The sequence below is a fragment of the Hyperoodon ampullatus genome (assembly GCF_949752795.1).
Source record: "Hyperoodon ampullatus genome assembly, chromosome: 4".
NCBI lineage: Eukaryota > Metazoa > Chordata > Mammalia > Artiodactyla > Ziphiidae > Hyperoodon > Hyperoodon ampullatus.
The window spans coordinates 169,901,024-169,928,974 of NC_136917.1; the positions used below are offsets into that span (position 1 = coordinate 169,901,024).

At 40.0% G+C, this 27,951-nt stretch overlaps 1 protein-coding gene across 1 annotated transcript in view; it reads right to left on the reverse strand.

Annotated features, from left to right (window-relative positions):
- ADCY2 (adenylate cyclase 2) overlaps positions 1–27,951 on the reverse strand; it is a gene marked incomplete at its 5' end in the record, with an annotated part of 450,707 nt that overhangs the window by 110,663 nt on the left and 312,093 nt on the right. Inside the window, 6 exons of the mRNA XM_079704024.1 lie at positions 334–403; positions 16,276–16,356; positions 20,139–20,182; positions 23,628–23,804; positions 25,356–25,488; positions 26,292–26,450. Of these exons, the coding sequence (XP_079560150.1) occupies positions 334–403; positions 16,276–16,356; positions 20,139–20,182; positions 23,628–23,804; positions 25,356–25,488; positions 26,292–26,450 (664 nt within the window). The remainder of the gene's footprint in view (positions 1–333; positions 404–16,275; positions 16,357–20,138; positions 20,183–23,627; positions 23,805–25,355; positions 25,489–26,291; positions 26,451–27,951) is intronic.

Sequence of the window (27,951 nt, forward strand, 5' to 3'; positions counted from 1 at the left end):
CTTTCTTTTAAAAACTTTTCTAAGAAAATTTCTCACTGAGAAAGCAAGATATTAACTTCTTTCCTTTCCCTTAGCTCCACATCACACAGATACCATTTACTAACAGGAGTGTTGAAAGAGGTGACTAGCCAAAGACAGAAACCTGGTAACCAGAAATGTGGTAAAACAATATATGCCTGGAAGAACCACAGGAAAAGCTAGAAAGAAATTGGATATGGTTAGAGGCAGTTTAAATGTTGCATGTAAAATGCTATGAATACAATTTCATGATGGAATTTTTAAAAAACTAATATTTTGGAAAAATGATTGATTTTGAAGAAAAAAATAGCTTACTTCTTTTTCTAGTATTTTATTGTAGAAAAGCAATGAGATTCTCTGAATGTCTTCAGACTTGAGCCATTGCCTGGAAATAAAAAGGACAGACACATTATAAAACCAAACCTCCAACCAAACATCTGGAAATATTTTTTAAAAATGACTTGCATTCTTCTTTCTTCATAATGCCAAATATGGAATCTAGGTTTGTTAACAGGATATGCAAATATAATTTGCTTATTCACACACTGCTCATCTTGAAAATTCTACATTACAAACCAACTGTCAAACCAAATTGAAACTCAAGTTATCCAACTTAAATAATTAGGGAGATAAGTCATCAAAAGGACTCAAGTACGTCAATAAATTTATTCCCTGATGTCTTACTGAAACCACATGTTACTTTCATCTCCTAAAGGATCTGGTTCAGAGAGAAGCACCATTTTTCTTAGCTTATAGCAAGCAACACATCACAGAGCATCAGAAATATTTAGAGTGGCTTCCAGATGTAGGCAAGAAGATTTTACTCCTTTCACACTTACTAAAAATACTTTCATTGTCACGTTTTTCATTTCTATAAAGTAAAAAAAAAGTCATGCTTGAATACAGATTTCAAAAAATGGGTACAAATACTAATATAAGAAGCAATCAGGTCAGACCACTAACATAGTACGTTGATGCCAACATAAACACACACATACATAATACATATATATCTCTCAGATGTTGAAAAATAAAAGGCATATGGAAGTAACATTCTTACACATTGATTGACTTTCAGAAATCTGTTTTGGGAAATCAGTTGAGTTAGAGAAAGACCTTAAAGACAAAACCCTTCTTCACTAGAACATTGTGTATAATCGCAGGTTAAACAGCCACCCTGGGTGTATGTCCCAGCAAGCTGGGCATATGATGCCGGGTACAGTCACACATTTTGCAGTAAAATAAACACACAGTTTATGAAATAAAGCTAAGCAAACAGAGAGATATCACATTCTTATAGTCATGAGTACAGAAATGTAAGAAAAAATTGAAATCTATGCATCAAGAAAAATACCTAGAAATAAATACAAACAAAATAAATTACCATCTAGGTTAAGTCACTACACTGAGGAATTTTTATTTCTACTTTCTGATTTTTTAAAAATAAAGACTTTTATAATTAAAATATATAATTACCTGAATTGCATATGTATATGCATGTAGTATTTATGCATGAATACCTGCATATTTATGTATAAATTTCCAAGTGTATATAACTATATATCTATATCTATATTTATATCTATACTTATATATCTATATATAGGCAGAGAGTGTATATATATATATATATATATATATATATATATACTTCTAGAGATAAAATATTATACCTGTGAAAACAGCAATCAATTCCCAAGAATTCCTAAATATAGCACTTTTCCAACCTATTGGTCATATCTCTATGGATTTTGACTATCTGCAACATATTTGGGAGATAAAGACAAATGGGGAAGGCCTTTGACGATCCAGGAATAAAGGCCAAGTGAACTGTCACACGTTATCCCATAATCAACAGGGACAGTCACCTCCTGATTTCAGACTCAGGTCAAATGTACACTGAGGTTTCACATTAGGGTTGACCCAGTTAACTCAGGAGACTGGCACATTTGAGGAGGAACATCTCCAGGGCTACCTGGACAGCCGTGTGCCTGGAACATCTGGACAGTTCTGAAGACACTCACAGCACATGTACCACGATGAACTTGAGTTTCCCAGGAGACTAAACCACAGACAGTGCAATTTCAACTGTGGTCCAGAAGTCAGTCATGTATTCTAGAATGATTGCCATTAAAAGTGAGAACTTTAAAAATACTTTTGGATTCAAAGTTATAAGCTTTAGGTATCAGGAAAATAATTTTTTTTTGATATTGTGACTGCCCCAGCTGCAGAGATAGGTTATTGTTCTGTTTTATGGCACTAGTTGGAGGAATCAAAGGTTGGTTAATATTAGAAAGAGCAGAAAATAAAATTTAAGATAAATTTTAACTATACTCATTTTTTTTTTTTTTTTTAGTTTTTTTTTTTTTTTATTAGTTTCTGCTTTATAACAAAGTGAATCAGTCATACATATACATCTGTTCCCACATCCCCTCCCTCATGCATCTCCCTCCCTCCCACCTTCCCCATCCCACCCCTCCAGGCGGTCACAAAGCACCGAGCTGATCTCCCTGTGCTCTGCGGCTGCTTCCCGCTATCTATCTACCTTACGTTTGGTAGTGTATATATGTCCATGCCTCTCTTTCCCTTTGTCACAGCTTACCCTTCCCCTTCCCCATATCCTCAAGTCCATTCTCAAGTAGGTCTGTGTCTTTATTCCCGTTTTACCCCTAGGTTCTTCATGACATTTTTTTTTTTTAAATTCCATATATATGTGTTAGCATACGGTATTTGTCTTTCTCTTTCTGACTTACTTCACTCTGTATGACAGACTCTAGGTCTATCCACCTCATTACAAATAGCTCAGTTTCGTTTCTTTTTATGGCTGAGTAATATTCCATTGTATATATGTGCCACATCTTCTTTATCCATTCATCCGATGATGGACACTTAGGTTGTTTCCAGCTCCGGGCTATTGTGAATAGAGCTGCAATGAACATTTTGGTACATGTCTCTTTTTGAATTATGGTTTTCTCAGGGTATATGCCTAGTAGTGGGATTGCTGGGTCATATGGTAGTTCTATTTTTAGTTTTTTAAGGAACCTCCATACTGTTCTCCATAGTGGCTGTACCAATTCACATTCCCACCAGCAGTGCAAGAGTGTTCCCTTTTCTCCACACCCTCTCCAGCATTTATTGTTTCTAGATTTCTTGATGATGGCCATTCTGACTGGTGTGAGATGATATCTCATTGTAGTTTTGATTTGCATTTCTCTAATGATTAATGATGTTGAGCATTCTTTCATGTGTTTGTTGGCAGTCTGTATATCTTCTTTGGAGAAATGCCTATTTAAGTCTTCTGCCCATTTTTGGATTGGGTTGTTTGTTTTTTTGCTATTGAGCTGCATGAGCTGTTTATAAATTTTGGAGATTAATCCTTTGTCAGTTGCTTCATTTGCAAATATTTTCTCCCATTCTGAGGGTTGTCTTTTGGTCTTGTTTATGGTTTCCTTTGCTGTGCAAAAGCTTTGAAGTTTCATTAGGTCCCATTTGTTTATCTTTGTTTTTATTTCCATTTCTCTAGGAGGTGGGTCCAAAAGGATCTTGCTGTGATTTATGTCATAGAGTGTTCTACCTATGTTTTCCTCTAAGAGTTTGATAGTTTCTGGCCTTACATTTAGGTCTTTAATCCATTTTGAGCTTATTTTTGTGTATGGTGTTAGGGAATGATCTAATCTCATACTTTTACATGTCCCTGTCCAGTTTTCCCAGCACCACTTATTGAAGAGGCTGTCCTTTCTCCACTGTACATTCCTGCCTCCTTTATCAAAGATAAGTTGGCCATATGTGCGTGGGTTTATCTCTGGGCTTTCTATCCTGATCCACTGATCTATCTTTCTGTTTTTATGCCAGTACCACACTGTCTTAATTACTGTAGCTTTGTAGTATAGTCTGAAGTCAGGCAGCCTGATTCCTCCAGCTCCGTTTTTCGTTCTCAAGATTGCTTTGGCTATTCGGGGTCTTTTGTTTTTCCAAACAAATTTTGAAATTTTTTGTTCTACTTCTGTGAAAAATGCCAGTGGTAGTTTGATAGGGATTGCATTGAATCTGTAGATTGCTTTGGGTAGTAGAGTCATTTTCACAATATTGATTCTTCCAATCCAGGAGCATGGTATATCTCTCCATCTATTTATATCATCTTTAATTTCTTTCATCAGTGTCTTATAATTTTCTGCATACAGGTCTTTTGTCTCCTTAGGTAGGTTTATTCCTAGATATTTTATTCTTTTTGTTGCAATGGTAAATGGGAGTGTTTTCTTGATTTCATTTTCAGATTTTTCATCATTAGTGTACAGGAATGCCAGAGATTTCTGTGCATTAATTTTGTATCCTGCTACTTTACCAAATTCATTGATTAGCTCTAGTAGTTTTTCGGTAACATCTTTAGGATTCTCTATGTATAGTATCATGTCATCTGCAAACAGTGACAGCTTTACTTCTTCTTTTCCAATTTGGATTCCTTTTATTTCCTTTTCTTCTCTGATTGCTGTGGCTAAAACTTCCAAAACTATGTTGAATAAGAGTGGTGAGAGTGGGCAGCCTTGTCTTGTTCCTGATCTTAGTGGAAATGGTTTCAGTTTTTCACCATTGAGGACAATGTTGGCTGTGGGTTTGTCATATATGGCCTTTATTATGTTGAGGAAAGTTCCCTCTATGCCTACTTTCTGCAGGGTTTTTATCATAAATGGGTGTTGAATTTTGTCGAAAGCTTTCTCTGCATCTATTGAGATGATCATATGGTTTTTCTCCTTCAACTTGTTAATATGGTGTATCACATTGATTGATTTGCGTATATTGAAGAATCCTTGCATTCCTGGAATAAACCCCACTTGATCATGGTGTATGATCCTTTTAATGTGCTGTTGGATTCTGTTTGCTAGTATTTTGTTGAGGATTTTTGCATCTATGTTCATCAGTGATATTGGCCTGTAGTTTTCTTTCTTTGTGACATCCTTGCCTGGTTTTGGTATCAAGGTGATGGTGGCCTCGTAGAATGAGTTTGGGAGTGTTCCTTCCTCTGATATTGTTTGGAAGAGTTTGAGAAGGATGGGTGTTAGCTCTTCTCTAAATGTTTGATAGAATTCGCCTGTGAAGCCATCTGGTCCTGGGCTTTTGTTTGATGGAAGATTTTTAATCACAGTTTCAATTTCAGTGCTTGTGATTGGTCTATTCATATTTTCTATTTCTTCCTGAGTCAGTCTTGGTAGGTTGTGCATTTCTAAGAATTTGTCCATTTCTTCCAGGTTGTCCATTTTATTGGCATAGAGTTGCTTATAGTAATCTCTCATGATCTTTTGTATTTCTGCAGTGTCAGTTGTTACTTCTCCTTTTTCATTTCTAATTCTACTGATTTGAGTCTTCTCCCTTCTTTTCTTGATGAGTCTGGCTAATGGTTTGTCAATTTTGTTTATCTTCTCAAAGAACCAGCTTTTAGTTTGGTTGATCTTTGCTATCGTTTCCTTCATTTCTTTTTCATTTATTTCTGATCTGATCTTTATGATTTCTTTCCTTCTGCTAACTTTGGGGGTTTTTTGTTCTTCTTTCTCTAATTGCTTTAGGTGCAGGGTCAGGTTGTTTACTCGAAATGTTTCCTGTTTCTTAAGGTGGGATTGTATTGCTATAAACTTCCCCCTTAGAACTGCTTTTGCTGCGTCCCATAGGTTTTGGGTCGTCGTGTCTCCATTGTCATTTGTTTCTAAGTATTTCTTAATTTCCTCTTTGATTTCTTCAGTGATCACTTCATTATTGAGTAGTGTATTGTTTAGCCTCCATGTGTTTGTATTTTTTACAGATCTTTTCCTGTAATTGATGTCTAGTCTCATAGCATTGTGGTCGGAAAAGATACTTGATACAATTTCAATTTTCTTAAATTTACCAAGGCTTGATTTGTGACCCAAGATATGATCTATCCTGGAGAATGTTCCATGAGCACTTGAGAAAAATGTGTATTCTGTTGTTTTTGGGTGGAATGTCCTATAAATATCAATTAAGTCCATCTTGTTTAATGTATCATTTAAAGCTTGTGTTTCCTTATTTATTTTCATTTTGGATGATCTGTCCATTGGTGAAAGTGGGGTGTTAAAGTCCCCTACTATGATTGTGTTACTGTCGATTTCCCCTTTTATGGCTGTTAGTATTTGCCTTATGTATTGAGGTGCTCCTATGTTGGGTGCATAAATATTTACAATTGTTATATCTTCTTCTTGGATCGATCCCTTTATCGTTATGTAGTGTCCTTCTTTGTCTCTTCTAATAGTCTTTATTTTAAAGTCTATTTTGTCTGATATAAGAATTGCTACTCCAGCTTTCTTTTGATTTCCATTTGCATGGAATATCTTTTTCCATCCCCTTACTTTCAATCTGTATGTGTCTCTAGGTCTGAAGTGGGTCTCTTGTAGACAGCATATATATGGGTCTTGTTTTTGTATCCATTCAGCCACTCTGTGTCTTTTGGTGGGAGCATTTAGTCCATTTACATTTAAGGTAATTATTGATATGTATGTTCCTATTCCCATTTCCTTAATGGCTTTGGGTTCGTTATTGTAGGTATAGTCCTTCTGTTGTGTTTCTTGCCTAGAGAAGTTCCTTTAGCATTTGTTGTAAAGCTGGTTTGGTGGTGCTGAACTCTCTCAGCTTTTGCTTGTCTGTAAACGTTTTAATTTCTCCATCAAATCTGAATGAGATCCTTGCTGGGTAGAGTAATCTTGGTTGCAGGTTTCTCTCCTTCATCACTTTAATTATGTCCTGCCACTCCCTTCTGGCTTGTAGAGTTTCTGCTGAGAGATCAGCTGTTAACCTGATGGGGATTCCCTTGTGTGTTATTTGTTGTTTTTCCCTTGCTGCTTTTAATATGATTTCTTTGTGTTTAATTTTTGACAGTTTGATTAATATGTGTCTTGGCGTATTTCTTCTTGGATTTATTCTGTATGGGACTCTCTGTGCCTCCTGGACTTGATTAACTATTTCCTTTCCCATATTAGGGAAGTTTTCAACTATAATCTCTTCAAATATTTTCTCAGTCCCTTTCTTTTTCTCTTCTTCTTCTGGAACCCCTATAATTCGAATGTTGGTGCGTTTAATGTTGTCCCAGAGGTCTCTGAGACTGTCCTCTGTTCTTTTCATTCTGTTTTCTTTATTTTTCTCTGCATCAGTTATTTCCACTATTTTATCTTCCACCTCACTTATCCGTTCTTCTGCCTCAGTTATTCTGCTATTGATCCCATCTAGAGTATTTTTCATTTCATTTATTGTGTTTTTAATTGATGCTTGATTCATCTTTAGTTCTTCTAGGTCCTTGTTAACTGTTTCTTGCATATTGTCTATTCTATTTCCAAGATTTTGGATCTGGGAAATAGAATCTTGGATCAGCTTTACTATCATTATTCTGAATTCTTTTTCAGGTAGACTGCCTATTACCTCTTCATTTGTTAGGTCTGGTAGGTTTTTATCTTGCTCCTTCACCTGCTGTGTGTTTTTCTGCTTTCTCATTTTGCTTATGTTACTGTGTTTGGGGTCTCCTTTTTGCAGGCTGCAGATTCGTAGTTCCCGTTGTTTTTGGTGTCTGTCCCCCGTGGCTAAGGTTGTTTCAGTAGGTTGTGTAGGCTTCCTGGTGGGGGGGACTAATGCCTGTGTTCTGGTGGTTGAAGCTCGATCTTGTCTTTCTGGTGGACAGGTCCACGTCTGGTGGTGTGTTTTGGGGTGCCTGTGGCCTTATTATGTTTTTAGGTATCCTCTCTGCTAATGGGTGGGGTTGTGTTCCTGCCTTGCTAGTTGCTTGGCATAAGGTGACCAGCACTGTAGCTTGCTGGTCGTTGACTGAAGCTGGGTGCTGGTGTTGAGATGGAGATCCCTGGGAGATTTTCGCTGCTTGATATTATGTGGAGCTGGGAGGTCTCTTGTGGACCCGTGTCCTGAAGTTGGCTCTCCCACTTCAGAGGCACAGCACTGACTCCTGGCTGCAGCACCAAGAGCCTTTCATCCACCCGGCTCAGAATAACAGTGAGAAAAAGTAGAAAGAAATAATTAGTAGAAGAAAGAAAGAGAGATTGAAAGAAAGGAAGAAGGGAAGGAAGGAAGGAAGGAAGAAAGAAAGAAAGGAGGGCGGGAGGAAGGATGGAAAGAAAGGAAAGAAAGGAGGGAGGGAGGGAGGAATGAAAGCAAAAGGAAGAGTGAATGGAAGAAGAGAGGGAGGGAGGGAGGAAGGAAAGAAAGAAAGAAAGACAGGAGGGAGGGAGGGAGGAAGGAAGGAAAGAAAAAGAAAGTGGAAAGAAGAAGGGTGGGAGGGATGGAGGAAAGAAAAAGAAAGAAGGAAAGGAGGAGCGGAGGGAGGGAGGGAGGAAGGGAAGGGAGGAAAAAAAGAAAGAGCAGGTAAAGTAAAATAGAATAAAGTATGAAATATAGTAGCGTTATTAAAATTAAAAAGTAATTATTGAAAAAAAACACGGACCGAAAGAACCCTGGGACATATGGTGGAAGCAAAGCTATACAGAGAGAATCTTACACAGAAGATTACACATACACATTCACAAAAAGAGAGCAGGGGGAAAAATCAAAAATCTTGCTCTCCAAGTCCACCTCCTCGATTTGGGATAATTCGTTGTAAAAAGAGGAAAAGGGCGAAAAGTCTGAAATCTTGCTAAGTCCACCTCCTTAATTTGGGATAATTCGTTGTAAAAAGGGGGGAAAGTCTTAAATCTTGTCCTCAAAGTCCACTTCCTCAATTTGGGATGATTCGCTGTCCATTCATACACTCCACAGACGCAGGGCACATCAAATGGACCGTGGAGCTTTAATCCGCTGCCTCGGAGGCTGCACAGAGAGATTTCCCTGTCTCTGCTCTCACAGCTCCCGGGTCTCAGCCTTGGACCTGGCCCCGCCTCTGCGCGTAGGTCGCCGGAGGGCGTCCGTTCTTCGCTCAGACAGGACGGGTTTAAAGGAGCCGCTGATTCGGGGGCTCTGGCTCACTCAGGCAGAGGGGAGGGAGGGGAATGCCCTCTCCTCGCGCACCAGGCAACAAAAGGGAAAAAAGTCTCTTGCCTCTCCGGCAGCTCCAGACCCTTTCCCCGGACTCCCTCCGGGCTAGCACTAACCCCTTCAGGCTCTCTTCCTGCCGCCAGCCCCAGTCCTCTCCCTGCGCTCCGACTGAAAGCCGATACCCGAGCCTCAGCTCCCAGCCCCGCCCGCCCTGGCGGCCAAGCAGACAAGTCTCTCGGGCTGGTGTGTGCCTGAGGGCACCGATCCTCTGTGCCAAAATCTCTCTGCTTTGCCCTCCACACCCCTGTTGCTGTGCTCTCCTCCGCTACTCCGAAGCTTTCCCCCTCCGCCACCTGCAGTCTCCGCCCTCGAAGGGGCTTGTAGTGTGTAGAAACCTTCCCTCCTTCACGGCTCCCTCCCACTGGTGCAGGTCCCGTCCATATCCTATTGTCTCTGTTTATTCTTTTTTTCTTTTGACCTACCCAGGTATGTGGGGAGTTTCTTGCCTTTTGGGGGGTCTGAGGTCTTCTGTCAGCGTTCAGTAGGTGTTCTGTTGGAGTTGTTCCACGTGTAGATGAATTTCTGATGTATCTGTGGGGAGGAAGGTGATCTCCGCGTCTTACTCTTCCGCCATCTTCCTCCGGCTCTCTAACTATACTCATTTTTTATTCATTATATTCATTATGGATATCTTATGAATAATGTATACCAGTAACTTATTTAAAAGTTTTTTTTCTTTATTGCAGATGAAATTTCTATTTAAAAAATGCTCCTGGATAATATAAGCTTGGAAATAAAATACGAGCAAAATTTATAAAGTGGAGATAAAACCAGTTCCTCATTGGTTAGTGGGGCCCCCATCTTTCTAGGTTTTAGTTACCTGTCTGTCCTGCAGGTGGACAGGAAGCACTCAAGACAAACTCTGCCTTTTGTTGTGTCCCCAACACCTAACACAGGTTCATAAGACTTGATCTCTGGATGGATGCTTGGGGAAATGATTGAATTCCAGTTGTCGGTTCAAGGTATTTGCTCATAAGAATCTTGGCTGCAAGCAGAGTTGCTGTACAACTAATTAGCCATAAGGCCGTTTTGCCATAATAGGTAAAATAACTGTTGATTCACAGTTTTGGATTCGTTACACTAGAAAATGATAATATATCAATCTTTGCACATCCTTCAGTGAGCAGTTATCTCTCCCACCCACCAAAACCAACAGTTTACCAAGCTATGACAAATATATAAAAGGCAGCTAGTAATTGACAATAGTTTCGAGAGCATTAATCATTTGCTCTTTGGCTGATCTAGATACAACAGCTTGTTCTCTCCTGCCGTCTCTACCAAATTTATCATGCAATAGTAGAAGCTGGAGGCAAAAGAAGAATCCAGGTCCTATCCCCCCAAAAAGAAATGGTTGTATAATTCTTGATGAGTATACATTTCTTTTTTAAAAGTTTTAAATTTATTTTATTTTATTTTTCTTAACATCTTTATTGGAGTATAATTGCTTTACAATGGTGTGTTAGTTTCTGCTTTATAACAAATTGAACCAGCTATACATATACATATACCCCATATCTCCTCCCTCTTGTGTCTCCCTCCCACCCTCCCTATCCCACCCCTCTAGGTGGTCACAAAGCACTGAGCTGATCTCCCAGTGCTATGCAGCTACTTCCCACTAGCTATCTGTTCTAGATTTGGTAGTGTACATATAAGTCCACGCCACTCTCTCACTTTGTCCCAGCTTAACCTTCCCCCTCCCTGTGTCCTCAAGTCCATTCTCTACGTCTGCATCTTTATTCCTGTCCTGCCACTAGGTTCTTCAGAACCTTTTTTTTTTTTCTTTTAGATTCCATATATATGTGTTAGCGTATGGTATTTGTTTTTCTCTTTCTGACTTACTTCACTTTGTATGACAGACTCTAGGTCCATCCACCTCACTACAAATAACTCAATTTCGTTTATTTTGATGGCTGAGTAATATTCCATTGTATATATGTGCCACATCTTCTTTACCCATTTATCTGTCGATGGACATGGTGATTTTTTTTGCCATTTGATGGTGAAGATCATGAAATAGACAGAATTGTGTATTTGGCACAGAATTTGGCTTAGATGATTTGGTGAAATATAAGGACTGGGCATTTGATGGGACATTTCAGTATAGTCTGGATATGTATCACCAGTGATATACGTTACACATATTGATAAGAAATAGCAGAGTCCCTCCTCTGTTCATTTTACTCTCAGGGGAATCTGCAGAGGCTTACAGCAGACTTTTTTTATATTGTAAAGAATGTATGTCTGACATTAGATACTGAACGTTTAGTGATCAACCTTGAGAAAGAAAGTATCATTGCTTTCTCTAAGATACACCCAAATACAACTATAACCATGTATCTACACACATTTTAAGTGCATCTAAGTATTTTTTGCATTTTTATTTTTTGTAATCGAATCTTTCAAAATTTTGTTGTTAATGTTTCATGATGTCCATTTCAATGTTTCTCTCTTATTTTCTTTATTTTATCTTTTATGGTAAAACTGTCTTATCCAATTAGTCCTGAGGTGAATCCCCTTGCAGAAAAGATATTTTTGGTGAGACTACCGGACCCACACCTACCCTGTGCCTTCCTTTTCCCACAGCAGGTCAGGTTTGGCCAAAGGCTTCTTCCTTGAAGCCATAAGTGATGGGCCCAATTCTTCCTCTTTTGTCCTCAGAGTTAAGGAGAGCACATCCTCCCCACAGGTCTCACGTCTCTGTGGGTTCTCTGAGGTGGCCTCAGTTCCCATTACTGATTCATAGGAAACTCAGAGATTTATAAATGTCATATGGATATTTGGAGTCAGAAAGATTTGTGTGGGAAAATAAGGTCAAATATTTTGGGGAATTGGAACTACAAACAGAGAAGAGAATGGAGAATGTGTGTAATATTCCCGGTCTCCTGACGCTGTTCCTGACCCAAGTGGTCTCTGGCACAAAGAAAGTCAACCCTGCCCCTGCACTTCACACACAAAAAAAAGATTATTAATTTATACTAAGTTGCTTTTGTGCTAGGCTGAGGCCAATAAAGGAAATTCTAACCAAGATCTTGACTTGAGCTGAGAGAAAAAGTACATCCACATTCTCATGCAGAATTATTCTGGAATGTTATTGAGAAGGGGATGCTAAAATAGAGAGAAGACCACTTTCCTTTCATTATGGACTGACTGTTCGTATCTCCCACTTCATATGTTGAAGGCCTAACCTGCAGTGTGCGTATCTGGAGATGGGGCCTCCAAGGAAGTAATTGGAGTTGAATGAAGTCCTAAGGGTGGGGACCTGACTCAAGAGAATGAGTGTACTTATGAGAAGTGGCACCAGAGAGCTCTCTCTTTCTCCTTTTCTGCGTAGCCCAGAGGAAAGGCCACGGGAGCACACAGCAAGGGGACTGTCTTTTGCAAGTGAAGGAGAGAGTTCTCACCAGAAACCAACCATGCTGGCACCCTGACTCAGACTTCTAGCCTTCAGAGTTGTGAGAAAATAAATTTTTGTTGTTTAAGCCACTCAGCCCATGGAATTTTGTATGGCAGTCCCAGCTGACTAACATACCACCTATCTATGCAGCCTTGAATCCAAAGGTCCAAGTGGCCTCAGTTGTGCACTAAGGCCATGGGTGACCTGTGGCATTTGGGAAAGGTGGTCCATGGACCTGCAGCTGAAATAAATGATGCTGGATAGGTAGTCTCTCAGTGTGGAAGCCTGATCCTTCCCCAGCCCTGGGGTCGGTCGGTCATCCACCCATACATGCACTCCACTCCACTCAGACATAATTAAACCTGGGTCCCATGTCCTTCATTAACTCACCAGCTCCCTTCCTGCACCCCAGAAGCCCCTGTTTCTCCCCTTTTGAACTTTTCACATTACCTCTTTCTTATTGTTTTTCTTTTTTTTTTAAACCAATCTGGAAGAACCTGACATGGCAATCTCATTCTGAATATTAACTGTACAGCGCACCCCTCTATTGAGATGAATCTTACAGGAGCACCCAGTTCCTCAAGAGAAAAATACTGCCGTGGAGGGGATGGTCTGGTCCGTCCACCCACAGGGCATCCCCTTCCCCGCTCTGCACCTCCAGAGAGGAGAAGCTTCTGGTAATCCTCCTCGGGGCAGACCTCTGGTACACACTTTCTTCCCTCTCACCTCACGGCCAACTAAAAATTGCCACTTGCCATCTGCCTCTACAAGGATTTTGTCACTGGCCATTGCTGTCACTGACCTTCAACACACTTTCAAAGGGGTTCAGGGTGGAGATCATGAATGAGGCATCTGTGCTCTGGGAAAACTGGCAGAAAAGGCCTTCAGATAGTTAAGATATTTTCAGGAGATTTTATGAGCCCAATTTCTTGCCTCTTCTCACATCTAGAAAAGCACTAAAATTATTAATGGACACATCTGCTCCTCGAGAAGGGGCTATCTTCTGCTTAAACATGTGCTGGGTTGCACGTGCCCCCTTCACCAAGATCACGTATGTACTGACCTCCTCCCCACCTTTTTGGACAGTTCCTCAGAGCTACCTGAGAGGCTGTCTCCTGGCCTACAGTCCTCATTTTGCCCCCAGTAAAACTTAATTCACAACTCTCAGGTTGTGCATTGTTTTTCAGCTGACATCACCCACCCAGACTAAGTCAAAACCTCTGTTCTGAGCTCCGTCCTCACGGGGGCCTGGCCACCTCTGGTTTGGCTCTGCAGCATTCACTTTAGGGTTTTCCTGTCTTAAGGAATCCTCTGCCCACCAGCAGGATGGTGGTGATCACACAGTCATTGATTAGAACCATTCAAAGTGCTCACGCCCCACCCCCTCAGGCGGACTCCAAGTTGCTTCTCAGGGCATCCAACTTCCCACTCAAGCCTCTTTACCCTGAGAGACTCCTGCAGGGGCGTCGTGTGTCCTGATTGTGCTAAAGACTGGGAAGCACACCTCTGACCCTGGCGTGTCCTGTTATCACACCATGAAGGCTTCCCTTTCTCCCTCTTAGTTTCCTTCAAGGTTTGGCCCAGGTGTCACCTCCTCCAGAAAACTTGAGACTTTTCATCTGTGCTGTCCTGCTCCTCTTTACCTGTCACAACTGTAGGGCATCTGTGCAGTGATCTTTCTTCCCCTCACTCAGGGCTTTGAGGGGTAACACTAGGCTGGGGTCTTGCTATGCATGTCTGATGCTGAGCAAATGACGACATTGCTCACCCTTTAACAAATGCTTGCTAAATGAGTGAATGAATGAATACATGAAAATCTGCATACAGACACTGTTTTATGTCAATAGCAGAAAACGACTGAATGGTACATCAAGCCTGGAGTCCCTACTGAATCCTCAGTGGGAAAATCAAATAAGATCAGAAGAACATCTTATCGAAGAACAAGAGAGGTTAATGAGTAGGGCATAACAGAATGGGAGTGAAGCTAATTAAAAAAATAGGTGCATGATACCTTCCATTTAAAAAATTCCCCTTTTGATTTTTGAGTACAGCATGACATTTTCCTCCACTTGATTTCTGAATGTGTTGGGAAAATTACAGCATAAGCAGTTACACCAACGTTAACCATGACTTTAGCATAAAACTATGCTAAAACACAAAGGTGGTAACCAAACATGTATTTGAGTACAAAATGACACCATACTGACAGACGATTCACAAACAACCTTGACAAAAATAAAGCAAAGCCAGTGATTGTACTTTCTAATGATTCCTTTAGTAAGAACATTCTAAAAAGTGGGCATAAAAGTAGTTTAACAAGGTAGGCGTCCTGCATGAAGACATGCTGAGGCTGATTTTATACATTCATTTTTTATTATTACTATTATCATTGTAATTGGCTAAACTTTGTCAAGGAACAATATTTCTTCTCTCTTCTGCTGTATTTTATTCCAGTGGGTTACAAGTAGTAACTGCTATTTCCTCTGGTCGAATGAATCTACACTGTGTGAAATCAGACTTCCCTGGGTTTTAGGTGCCAGTACATTACAGGGAATCATTGTTTCTCAGTTGTGGGGTGTTGAGGTTTCAATCAGCGCAGAGTTGAGACTGATTTTTACTTTGATCCTGGTATCAGGCAAAGCAGAACACCTATCTCGGCACTGCTGGTGTGCCCTGAGTGCTCCATGGCAGGTGGAAGGCTTTATCTATTTGGAGTATACAGCAGGGATTAAGCAGGTGTGCATTCAATGTGCTGGCATATCTGAATTACAGCTCTAGCCAGCCCTAGAGACATTATTGTATATGTATGGAACTCCACACACACACACACCACCTACATACATACATACACTCATGCGATTCCTCCATAAGTACTGTAAATATTCTGAAATGCACACTTGCAAGGCACAGTCTAGAAGAGGTATGCATTTTGCAAAGCTGTGTAACTTAATTTTGGAGGCACAGTCCAGGTGAAAATCAGTTACACTTTCCATGAGTCAACTTTCATGATAAAAATTCAATAGGTTTCCATAAAGATGAAAACTTTCACATAAAACCTTTTCATTTGGATCTACTAAGGTTTTCACCGCAGTTTAATTTAATAAACACTTATGGAGCATCTAATGAGTACCAGGAACCACACTGAGTTGTTTACCTCCTGCCCTTCATGAGGTGAGCCATGGCACACACACCTAAGGAGAATTCCAAGGCCGGTGAATGTAATCATTCTGTGCAAGCCATGAAAGCCACCACCTTCTTTAAATCTTGTCTCCTGCCTTTTTGGACCATTTAAAACTACAGTAGCAATTATCGGCTTTATAGACTGAATATTTTGGCCTCCAAAGAATTGGTCTTCCTCCTGCTGCCTCCATGAATTCAGATTCTAATGCTCAAGACCCTCTTCCAGGATTTAGAACACAAGTACCTCCACATCCTCTGATTTTTCAGGGTGGGGAGATGAATGCATTTTGAATAGTGTCACACATTACAACTTAATGATTTTCCCATGTGGAATTTACTGATCTTTAAAAAATATGCTACTGAACACACTATGCTCTAATTTTCTCTCTATAATTATGTATCATGTTGTTTATCAGTAATTTACTTGGGGAGGATTAGGCGGAGTTAAAAAAATTTTTAAAGATGAAATACTACTAACAAAAGCTATTATTAAGGACGCTTGAGGTGAAATGAATGAACTGTCTCAGAAAACTTGGCTTTGTCATGATAAGTATGACAGAGTTTTGGGGGAAATTCTTTTGGAAAGTATGTCATTATTTTCAAATAATAGGATTGAAATAAGAGAGGAATGATAATTTAAAAGTACTCACTTTTGTGCATTGATTCCATCAATTGCTTGAATCATCCTTTCATTTAATTCCTCTTCAAATCTTTTCTTTTGTGACTTGGTTCTATATGAGGGAGGAAATATTTTGGGTAAGAATATTATTACTAAACTAAACAGTAAGCCTGTGTGTCTGTGATGCCAAAACCTCTGTCTGATTCTGTTAACTGAATTTTTTTTAAAAAGGAAACAGTCTATGTGCAGCCTTTTCTCTATTAACATATAGCCACTTTGTGGATTGAATGAATTGGCTAGAGTTTTTGGTGCAGTAAAATGTTGCCTTACTACTCAGAGTGAAAGTAAAAAGCAACACTGAAAGATATGTCCTTGGTGTCTGAGATAAAAGAACTTTCTGTCCCAAGAGATGCACTAGCCCTTGAATTGTTGCCTTTATAAACTTTATTTTATGACAGAACATACTGGCTTTGGAAATTCCCTTGTAAAAATTTGGTGTGGTTGACAAAATAATCATTCCTGTTTTGTGTTTTCCTTGGTCAATTTTCAAGAATTTTCAGAACTAAAATCTTACTTGAGACACGTCAAAGCTTCATTGCATGTATTTAAATGTTCCTCAGTTTTGGTAAGCGCTATTCACAGAAAACCCCACTTATATGTGCAGACCGCTCACTTGATCTTGGAAGTAAATAATCTTCAATAATAATATAAAATGTTTTGCAAATAAATTGTGCCAAGATAAGAATGAGTTCTCCAAGGTTAATTTGACAATTAGCATGAGAATGATGTAAAGGAGAAAATCAAAATAATACTTGTTTTTAAAAGTTAAACATCTACTGCAAAGAGTCTAAGCACATCTGGCCCTTCCCAAACTGGCCTGAAAGAGCCTGCACCTGAGTCTGGGTGTCCGAGTCACCTAGGCCCATGGGAGTGAGCACGAGGCTTCTTTGTCTTGTGGTTGGTTAAATTACTCACTGAATAGACCTCCTACTCTGGAATAAAAATAATACTTTTCTGAGTTTAGAACTGCCTCTCTATATAGATAAGAATAGTATTAAGTGTGCAATGTCATATTTATCTGTAATTAAATCTCATGGAATTATCATTAATGAGATGGATGTAATTAAATCTCATGGAATTATCATTAATGAGATGGATGGGTAATCTACCTACATTATATCATTGTTTGTGGGTTCACACTTTCAGGTCCTGCTTTCTTTAAACAGGCTAAGGGCAGTTTTGGTTCAAAAACAGAACGATATTAAGTGATCCACCTGTAGACACCAAGCCAATGGAATTGAGAGGTTTTAACATGCCAAATTCCAAGCTAAATTGGAAGGCAAATTAATTTTGATCCTTCTTTTAAAAAAAAGTATGGCATCTTAGCAATCATCTAAGATGGTTCATTCTCATTTACGGCTAAGGTGCTACCTTCATTTTAGACTCTTCTTTTTCTTTTTATCAGCCCTATGCCAAGTGTTGAGATTCCTGACTTCAGTTTGGTGGTTTTCTCTTTCAAAAAATGCCTCCAAGTGTGAGAAGGAACAGTGTAGGTGCCTTGAGCTCACAAGAAAATTCAACCCTTCAATCATATGTCCAGGGTGCTAACAATGGCATTGTCGTTGTGAGTCTGTTTTAGGATTAGCTTAGATAATGCCTGTGTGGTGCTCAACGCAGTAAATGTGGCACATGAAGTAACCAATAAATGCATATTATTATGCACCCTTTGTATTCAGTAATTTTCTGGCTAACAGCTCTTAACATGTAGACAGTTTCCTTGTCTCCATAGTTTTGTGACCTCTGCTACAGAAGTGATAGGATAAACTTGGGGCTGATCATCTCCCCACGAGAAGTTCTTAATTCACCAAGCAGGGCATTGTTCCTCAGACTTTCAATGTTTCAGCATTTTTGACATTCCTGTCCTTGTTCTTGCCCTACCATTGGTTTCCCCAGTACTCAGTGTCCCCAAACCCTCTTTCCAATTCCTCTCCATTCTTTCTCCTGAGCTCCTTCCCGGACCTGTTCCACCCCCAGGCCTGGGCTGCTATATCTAAAGAGGTGTGAAAGAGGTCCTGCTTTATCTCAGATGATGCTTCACTGTCCTGTAATGCTCACTCAGTGCCAGGCTGTGGGCTCAGAGAGGTTTTAGGACCTTGGCCGTGTTATATAGGCAGGACGTACAAAGGAAGTCCCAGGTGAGGCTGATTTGAAAGCCAAGCTCTCTCTGTGAGGCTTGGGGCCACCAAAGATCAACCACCACGGAGGAAAGTAGAGTAGATGTGGAGGAAGCTCTTAGGAGGGCAGACAGGACAGGAGAGCAGGTACAAAGACAGGTTTTGGTGTCACAGACCCTGGGCATGACCATGGCCTTGCCTCCACAGTCACGTGACTCTGGTCATCTCTTAACCCAGCACCTTGGTTTCTTCCCTCTTAAAATGATAATGACAATTTCATCTACCTTGGAGTAACCCTGTAGGGATGAAGTTAGACTTCCCATATGCTTGGTACAGCTAAAAATGACAGATTCTGATCACTGTCTTTCAGACAGTGCTCATCCCCAAATACATTGCCCACGTCATACTGGCACTGCACAAGGTATTTCCCACTAGACAGATGAGAGGACATAGAACATATGAGGTGAAAGGATGTCCATGAAATTCTGTAGACAGTTGTTTGCAGATGCGTTAGTCTCTTATTGGCCTGAAGAGTCAAGCCTTCTCAAGATATGTGACAGGCCCAAAATATTTCTTAAATTACCTTAAGCTCTCTTTAATTTGGTATTTGCCACTTAAAAAATAACATTTCAAAAGCCCAAGAACCCAATTTTCCTTATAACATAGGGCTCTAAGTGTTATACGTCAATGTTAAAATTTCAAATTTTACACAAAATACAAATTAGAGCTCATTACAACAAAAATAAAGTAACATAGAGGGGTCAGAAACAGTGTGCCCTAAAGATCTGGCAGGGAATGATCTAACTACTTTCAGGCAATGCGTTTTCTACAGGGATAAACTCATGTCTCTGTGGGGAAAGAAAAGCTGACTCAAGTTTTGGGTCTTTCATTAATTACCCTAACATCTTCAATAAGAAGTACTTAGCTCCCAAACCAATGCAAAAGTAAGACTCTGAGCCCCAAAGCTAGAGGAACACAGACAAGGAAAAGGATTTGTGTCTGTCTGTGATCTTGTGAAGATGACAACAGGGACCTGCAGGCCTTTGTGGAAGCAATTTTTCTTTTCTTTTTTTTTTTTTTTTTTTTTTTTTTTTGCGATATGTGGGCCTCTCACTGTTGTGGCCTCTCACGTTGCAGAGCACAGGCTCCGGACGCGCAGGCCCAGTGGCCATGGCTCATGGGCCCAGCAGCTCCGTGGCATGTGGGATCTTCCTGGACCAGGGCACGAACCCATGTCCCCTGCATCAGCAGGCGGACTCTCAACCACTGTGCCACCAGGGAAGCCCCAATTTTTTCTTTTTTTGAGCAGTGTGGGCTGCATTTCTTTTCACTATAGAAAGGCTGGACCTACCTTGCTTTTCTTTCTGGGATTCAACCCCACAAACATCATTTTAAGTAAGTTACTCATTTTAAGAAAGTTCAATTTTTTACTACAGACTAATATGAAGAATAATCATTTTAAGAAAACAATTTAAAGTTCTAAAGTGTTTACTAGGCAGTGTTTTCCTTTTCCCTCTTTTAACTCTAATAAAATGGCACCAATAATCCTAGTTTTAGAAGCTGAAAGCAATTTAGTAGGGGTTTTCACAAGTAGCTGCTCTTTTTTCGGAAGAAGTAGACTTCAAAATTCTATAATTGATGATAATTACTTTTAGGAATAAATAAAAAGCAATTAAGCCTTTAAAAATTAGAAAGCGGAATGTATACACATATACTATACCTTAAGGTGCGACTTTGAAAATTATGCTGACCCATTGGTACATCCTATTAAAAAAAAGAGTATTAGTTGCCAAAAACATACTTTAAGAATCTTTCAGTGATAACAATGTATATTTCTTCTTCTATCATGGAAAATATCATTTAGGTAAAAATAACCACCCATGAGGAGAAAAAGAGCTTAATTATAAATGTGAAACATGATTAAAAATTCAGTTTATATTTAGAATGTTTTTGTAATCTATAAACTCTGGTGTCAGGATTGTGGTCTGAATTTTTAAAATTTCCATCCTGATATTTGCAGATATGATTTCAAACAATGCCTGCAGAGGACTGTTATTAAAGTTACTGTGGACAAATGATGTGAAAATGTAGTTTGGCATCAGACTGAAATTTATAAAATGCTTTAAAACACAAACATGATCATAAAATCTATAGTCAATCCTTATCACTGACTGGGCTGTTAAGAAATGGGACTATTGGTTAAGTGTGTGAAAGTGAGAATCATTGATCAAAAAGAAGAAATGTACATATGAGTGCTGGTAGTTCCTGAAAAAGTTCAATGACAGAGAGAGACATTGGTCAGAGTTAATCAGTGGGGGTCTCCACTGCCAAATGTTCAATAATAGACTTAAAAAACCACAAGATTCACTTTCATACATTTAAATAAAATAAAATAATTAAAATAAAACTTGTAACAAAGTGGCTCCAAATAAACTGTTCTTTGTTGCTTTGATCTCCAAGGTTAGATCAGGAAATGTATTTAGCATAGGGAAAGGTGAGCCTTAAAAAAATAACTGAACTCCAAGTTTTATTATATAAAGTAAAATAATGCATTATTTACCAGCTCTATCAATGTTAAATCAAGAGTCAATGAAGTTCTGCATAGGGGATTAGATAAAAGAAATAACTTTTGGCAATGACAATTTTTCAACCCCGGGATGTATTAATAAGAATGGCAATGGGATCTTTCTGGAACTGAGTAAGGGACACAGTCCTATGGGTTTCATGTGCTAATAACCAAAGCCTCAGATGTTCTCTGTCTCTACTCAGGCAGTCCCTAGGCTCCATGTCTGTGACTGGAGGCCAGCTGGTCAAGAAAACTGAGTTTGTTCCACAGGCCCTCTGATTTTTATACACAATTTCCTGAAGTTCAATCTCTAGCCAGTTACAACTCTCCTGAAAGAGGCATCTTCACTAACACATAATAGCAGATTAAAGTCAGCCTGAAATCTCTCCTTCAGTGTTTTGCTGAGATAGTAAGGCAGACAGTTGATCTTAAGTCCTGAGACAATAAAGACTGATAAGAAATTAGCAACCACAGCAACATCAATCACACACCCAGAAAAGCAAGGCCTTATTTTCACAGGTACACATATGAAACAGCACAGAAAATCATGTTTTAATATTTAGATCTGATTCTTATTTCTTGAAAACCAACCAACCAACCGACCGACCGACCGATCAACTCTTGGTTTATAACAAATGTTGATGAGAGATATTAGCCATTAGTACTAATAATAAATGCAGTGTTGAGATGAAATTATCCAACTTTTTTCATAAGAGTGATAGAAGCATCGACTTTCCCTGACTACTAGAGCCTAGGGTCTTAGGATACCTTTCCTCTAACAGGGTCTAGTTGTTGGAAGGTTCCAGTTGCCCCAGTCCTGCCTCCTTAGATCTTTTCTCTTCTTATGATCTCATCCAGCTCCATGGCTTCAAATATCATCTAAAACCTGATGCTTCTCACATCCACATCTCCATCTGGGGCCTCTTCCCTGAGTTCCAGACTCACACACCCAACTGCCAACTTCCTAGCTGCACTTAGGTGTCTAAAAGGCATACTGATTTGAAGATGTCTACTAGCAAAACCTGGATGTTTCCCTCTGAAATCCCCTGACTTTCCCCGAGTATTTGTCATCTCAGTTCATGGCATCATCATTCTTCTAGGGGTGCAGCCAAAAAAGTGTGGATTCATCCTTGATCCTCCTTTTAACACATATCCACTCCATCACCAAGTCTTATACGTTCCACTTTCAAATTATAACCTGAGTTTGCTTCTCACTGTTTCCCCTACTAAAATCTTAGCATAAGAGGGCACCATCCCCCTCCCTTGGGACACTGCATTCTTGCTCCATTACCCAGAGCGTTAATTATACTATGTCCTCCCCTTGCATAAGACCCTCTAACGACTTCCCATCACAATCAGAATAAATTATACATGATTACTTAGAGCCTCTCACCCTGATGACCTCCCTTTGCTTTACTGCTGATGATGCTACAGCCACACCAGTCTCCTCTCTGCCCTCAAAGATGCCGATTCATTTCCATCCCAGGGCCACATAATTTGATTTGCCACTGACTTCTCCCCTTCTCCGAGATGTCCCCAGCCGCCCCATCCAGAGTGGCCACACCATTCACTCCCAAAGACGATAATCCATTTTCTCTTCATCACGACCCTGAGCAGGCACATGGATTGATCTTTTTTGTTCATTTGAGGCCGACTTAGGGTCTCTCTCTTTCCAATAGAATGCAAACTCCTCTAGGACTTGCGCTGGTGGTCTCCCTTGTTGACTGCCTGATGGATCATGATCTTCTGTCAGATCATTTATTTTTCGGTTGAAAGAGAACAAAGGAAGTTGAGAGGAGATATAACTGAGACAACACAAGAATACTGAGCCCCTGCCTTTTGGGCTTGGGTGTGTGATTGTGAAATGTCCACTTTTACCTGACAGCCTGGTATGTTTCTTTTTCTCATCAGCTAATAAGAATTATGTAACATCCCATTTTCTTTCTTTACCTCAAATACATCCCTAATACAATTAGTGCTATTCTGCATGAAATTTTACTCAGAGACTCTTAAAATCTAACTATACCATTGGGATTATTCTAAGTGCTCAAATTGGTTTACTTTTCTCTCCTCTCATGAGTTTTTCTATTATCTATCTGCACTTCAGCTATCTTATTGAGAATGTCCCTGCTGCAAGGAGCATTGGGACTTTATTCTCTGTTGGAAGTAAAGATGATGTAAATAAGGATATCCAACAATAGAGTGTACATTGTTTCTGACACAGCCTGAACCTCTGGGTGATGAAGAGACAGTTTTATTGATGCCACTCAAATTCCAAGGACATCATGCCTTCATTTGTTCTCTTATTAAGATGCTCGGGCTTTCTATTGTACTTCATGATAGCAGAAGCAAAACACAAACCTGGATTTAAAAAGAGTTCCGCTGTATTCAGTTGCTACTGTCAGTCGTAAATTACAGTCTTGGGTAATAAAGTTATAATGCAAAATCACTCTAGGTTAAAACCCTTAGCAATGCGGGGTTGGTGCTCACGATAACCTGATATCTGTAAGGAATATCTGAGAATGCCAATCTGAGAAGTCGGAGATGGTAAGCTTGCCTCATTACAGACAAAAGTTACTTTGGCAGGAGATGCCTTTGGAGGAACTAGCTTTTGCCCAGTGCTAGGGCACGGGGAGGGCATACCGTGGTGCTGATCTTGCCGTTCTCCGTGGTCATGCTGTCTCTGTGATGCAGGTGTGCAAAGGGCTTGGCCGCCCCCCAGGACTCCAGGTACCGGGTCATGCGGACGGAAGCCCTCATCTTGGCTCCATCGAGGGTGGATCGAGGCCTGAAGAGGTGCTGGGGGCTCCGTCGTTCTCCCTTGGGGTGAGAAATAAAGCATGACACCTGGCGGGGCACAGGTGCACAGCCTCCCGCCTTCCTGCTCTGCCCACCAAGAAGCTTCCCTTGAGTAAGCAGATTCCTCTAACATCATGCCCTTCACTTTCCTGGTTCCTGCTCTCATTCATCTTCAGTGACTGGTATTCAGTGCCATGAGCTGTTGGAGCCAAATGACTTTTTTTTCAGACAACAAAACTTACCTGTAATTGAAACTTAGGGAAAAATAATAGCTATTTTAAGGGATGTTTTTATAAAGTTGATTCTTAGACAGAATATGCTGATCTGTTTCAATGTGTTCTTGATGGTTGTGTTTTTTTCCTAAAGCGATTGGGGATTTTCTGATGCTAAATGGCCCCGAATATCGGTGTTTTGGTGTTCTTTGCCTGAACACGATGTTCTTTCTTTTCTTTTCTTTTTTTTTTTTTTTTCTTTTTTAATTGGGGGTATAGTTACTTTACAATGTGGTGTTAGTTTCTGCTGTACAACGAAATGAACCATCTATAAGTATACATCTATCCCCTCCCTCTCGAGGCTCCCTCCCACCCCACCCCCCATCCTGCCCATCTAGGTCACCACAGAGCACAGAGATGACCTCAGTGTTCTTTTTACACATTTTTTTAACCTCTTCCCTGTGCCGTCCCTGTCCCATCACTGCACAGTTAGTCCCGCTTGTCATACATCTGTCTCCAGATCAACCCTCTAGTCAGCTGGAAGTTTGTCTCTGAAGGTGAAACTGGGGTTTTAGGGTTATTGTAAGTAAACGTTAATAAACTTGATCCCCTTGATTTTATGATATTGGTTATGACAATTCAGAGGTGTGTCTTGCTGCTCTCTGTGCTATTTACCAGCCTGCAATTTGGAGGGAGTTTACAGAAACCCTCAGAGCTTCAGTTTCTTAATCTGTAAATAGCAGTAGTACCCATTTGGCAGGAACTTGGGAAGGGTTAAAAGAGATGAGAACTCTAAGCCCCTGCTCTGGCCTGACACGTGGTGTGAAGAGAGTTAGAGCCAGCAACTGTCTGCATGCGATGAATGGTGTTTACTACTGTATCAAAGTTACTGTCTGCACATAATGTACTCACACAAGTGTATACATGACATTTACTTGCCAATCTTCCAGAAGCTTCTTCTTTCCCTTTTTCTTATATCTTCATCCTACTTTCTCTCATTAGATTTTTATCATCCAAAGCCCTGAGCAAAATCCTTATCTTTATTTAATTTTCTAACTGCCAGGCGGGGTCCATCATGGACTAACACACACATTGATCAACATTGACTAACCTATACAACCTTGTGATGCAGACAATACCCTTGTCATATAAACAAGCGATTCATTTCAACTGTTTCTTTAATAAATATTTGAATCCATTGTTATAAAACACATACGCATTTAAAGTAGTTTTAGAGTCAAAGACTAGCGAAGAATTACACTAGTTCTTGACTAAAAACACTTTCCATATCAGTACTTTGCCCTTTTCACTTTTAATCATAGAAGTCATAGGCTAATTATAAACTCTTTACAATACTGACCTTGGGGTTGATTACAAAGTAGGTCTTCACCAAGTGCTGCTTTAAATATGGGTCTCTGATGTCACCATCTCCTTCCTCCACTTTATAAGCCCCATTCAAGTGTTCCAGTGTGACGGAAGAAATGTGAACACGTCTGAAATTCCATTTTAAAACCACAATCAGGATATATAAGGAGGAACGTGCAAGAAGACTTTCTATTTATTTGGGATTTCAGAGAGAATCTCTTCTGCCCCAAGTGAAGGAAAGGTTATATGTTCTTAGTAAAATTGACTGTAATTAAGGTTCATAGTCTGTTAACCACTGCTTTGGAAAGATGCTCCCAGATGTCATGAGCTACTAATATTTGGAGCTTCTCTGCACTCACAGAAACCTGCATGGTGAATTATAGCAATTAAAACTCAATCATATCGAATTTTGGGGTATGAAGATTTTTTTTTTGAAATGCATGCCAAAGTCATTTTAGGAAGTGTGCTTATCTGTATAAAAGTATGGGCTTTCTTTCTCAATGCTTGTTCTCATGCTTCTCCAAATTACAGCACTTGCATTGAGATTATCGTGTCATCTATCCAGATGGTACCGTTTGCTTATTTCAAAAGTACTAATTTCAGAAGTTACCAATAATAGAGAAACGCCATATATCTCCACTGACTTATAAACCATCTTTAACTTAGGTCTCTATTCATAAATATGCAAATAAGTAGAAGTCTGTAATTTAGGATCTGACATCCACAGTCTTTGTCCACGGGTCCCAGGGGTGGTTGAATTGGGGCTTGAGAGTTCATGTCCATCTGGTTAATGGAAAAGGCCACTGGGTGTGAGTAACGTGATACTAACCAAGGCAACAGAAATCACTGAGCAGTCAGTTATTAGCCTGTCGACCTATTATTCCTAGCCCTATAACCTGCTGGACGAGAGAAAGCCAATGTGCCGCCTTACCCGGGGACCCCTCCAGCTTCCATGTGGTTGGCCAGGGTAACGTCATGGGACCATACGTCGTACTGCCACTTCTGCAGCCCGATCACGCCACAGAGGACGTTCCCAGAATGCACTCCCACGCGCATGTTGATGTCCACTCCAGTGGCGTCCCTCACTTTCCTAAAGGGAAGGAAAGTCACATCACCTTCCAGGACCAGCCTGTTCTTCCTTTAATTCCTGGCCAATTTTCTGGGCATTTTATCATTCAGAATGTCTCAGATTGTTGGAAATACTGTCATGAATTCTTCCTGTGGCAGAAGATTGCTGCTCCGAGGCAAGAGAAAGGGATTTTTCTTCGGTTACTACCAGACTAAACCACCAGTGCCAAGCCAATGCTCTGGCCAGTAAAGCATCAGGATGGCAGGGGTTGTGATGCAGCATTTTGGTTGTAGTTTCTACTTTTTCAGCCAATATGTATCAATCACGTAACATGTGCTGATACCTCCTCAGAATTTTCCTACTAGACTCGTGTGACATTGCCTTGTACCATCAGAAACAATCTTAGATGCCATTTGCAATTCTAGTGCTTAGCATAATGTATGTCCCCAAGGAATATTTTCTGCTGATGAGACAATACGGCTTATTTGTGAGCTTAATAATGACTTTAGCCTGAATAGGAATTTTAAAAAAATAACCATGAGATGAAAGCTTTTCAATTGTGCACATTCTTTAACAGAAGAGAGAAAAGAATACTCTTTAAGAAGCTTTAATAATGCATAAGGTATCATTAAAAAGAAACTCATTTAAAAAATCATTTAAAAAATACTTTAGGACTCTGTTGCCAACTCATTGAAAGAGACAAATGAAGAACTTCCTTTAAGGGAAAATAGCAATGTTTGGTGATGCTTATTTGTTTCTGCCAGTTAGATACATTTATCAATTAAAATTTTATTGTAAAAGAAGAATGCAGGAAGATATCCCTAGTTAATGGAAAGAATCACCCCAAGAGGAAATGTGGAGGGAAGCAATGACACTGATTTCAACACAGCAAGTCGGAAGGGTTACCAGGAGTGGGATGCAGTAAAATAAACCTGAACCATCTCAAAATGACACAAGCATGCTTAAATTATGGAGTGACATCATCTGAGCATACTACTGATAAAAAGAAATGGGTCCATGATGTAAAAATAAATGACGTCCTGAAAAAAGGATATAGAAGCCTGTCTCTTTCCCCTCCCTTCCTCTCTACCTTCCTTACCTGCTCTCATTTTTTTTTTTTTAATAAAAAAGACAACCTATTTGGGGTACTTTGCAAGTCACCCAAACCCTTCATTCCTGCTCCCACGAGGAGCATCTACATGACTTGGGAGGCTTGTCCTACCACTCTGTCCCCATCAGCACTGAGTGTGGACAGCTGCCCGGGCCCTGCCTGGTCCTCGTCTCTGGGCCTTTGCTCACTATGGTTCCTCTCTTCTTCCCACTCCCCTGAGTGTCCCCTTCCTGACAGGGCCCGGGGGTCACAAGGCCAGTCTGTGATAGAAGTGACTGGTTAATGATTCGACTCTTTAACAATCTCCACATGCTTCATGTCTTTTTTAGAGAAATGAGTTGTTCAAGGGTTCAGATGGCCTGACTGACCAAACGTTTTAATACATGTAGATGAAATCTGTGATCTATAGAA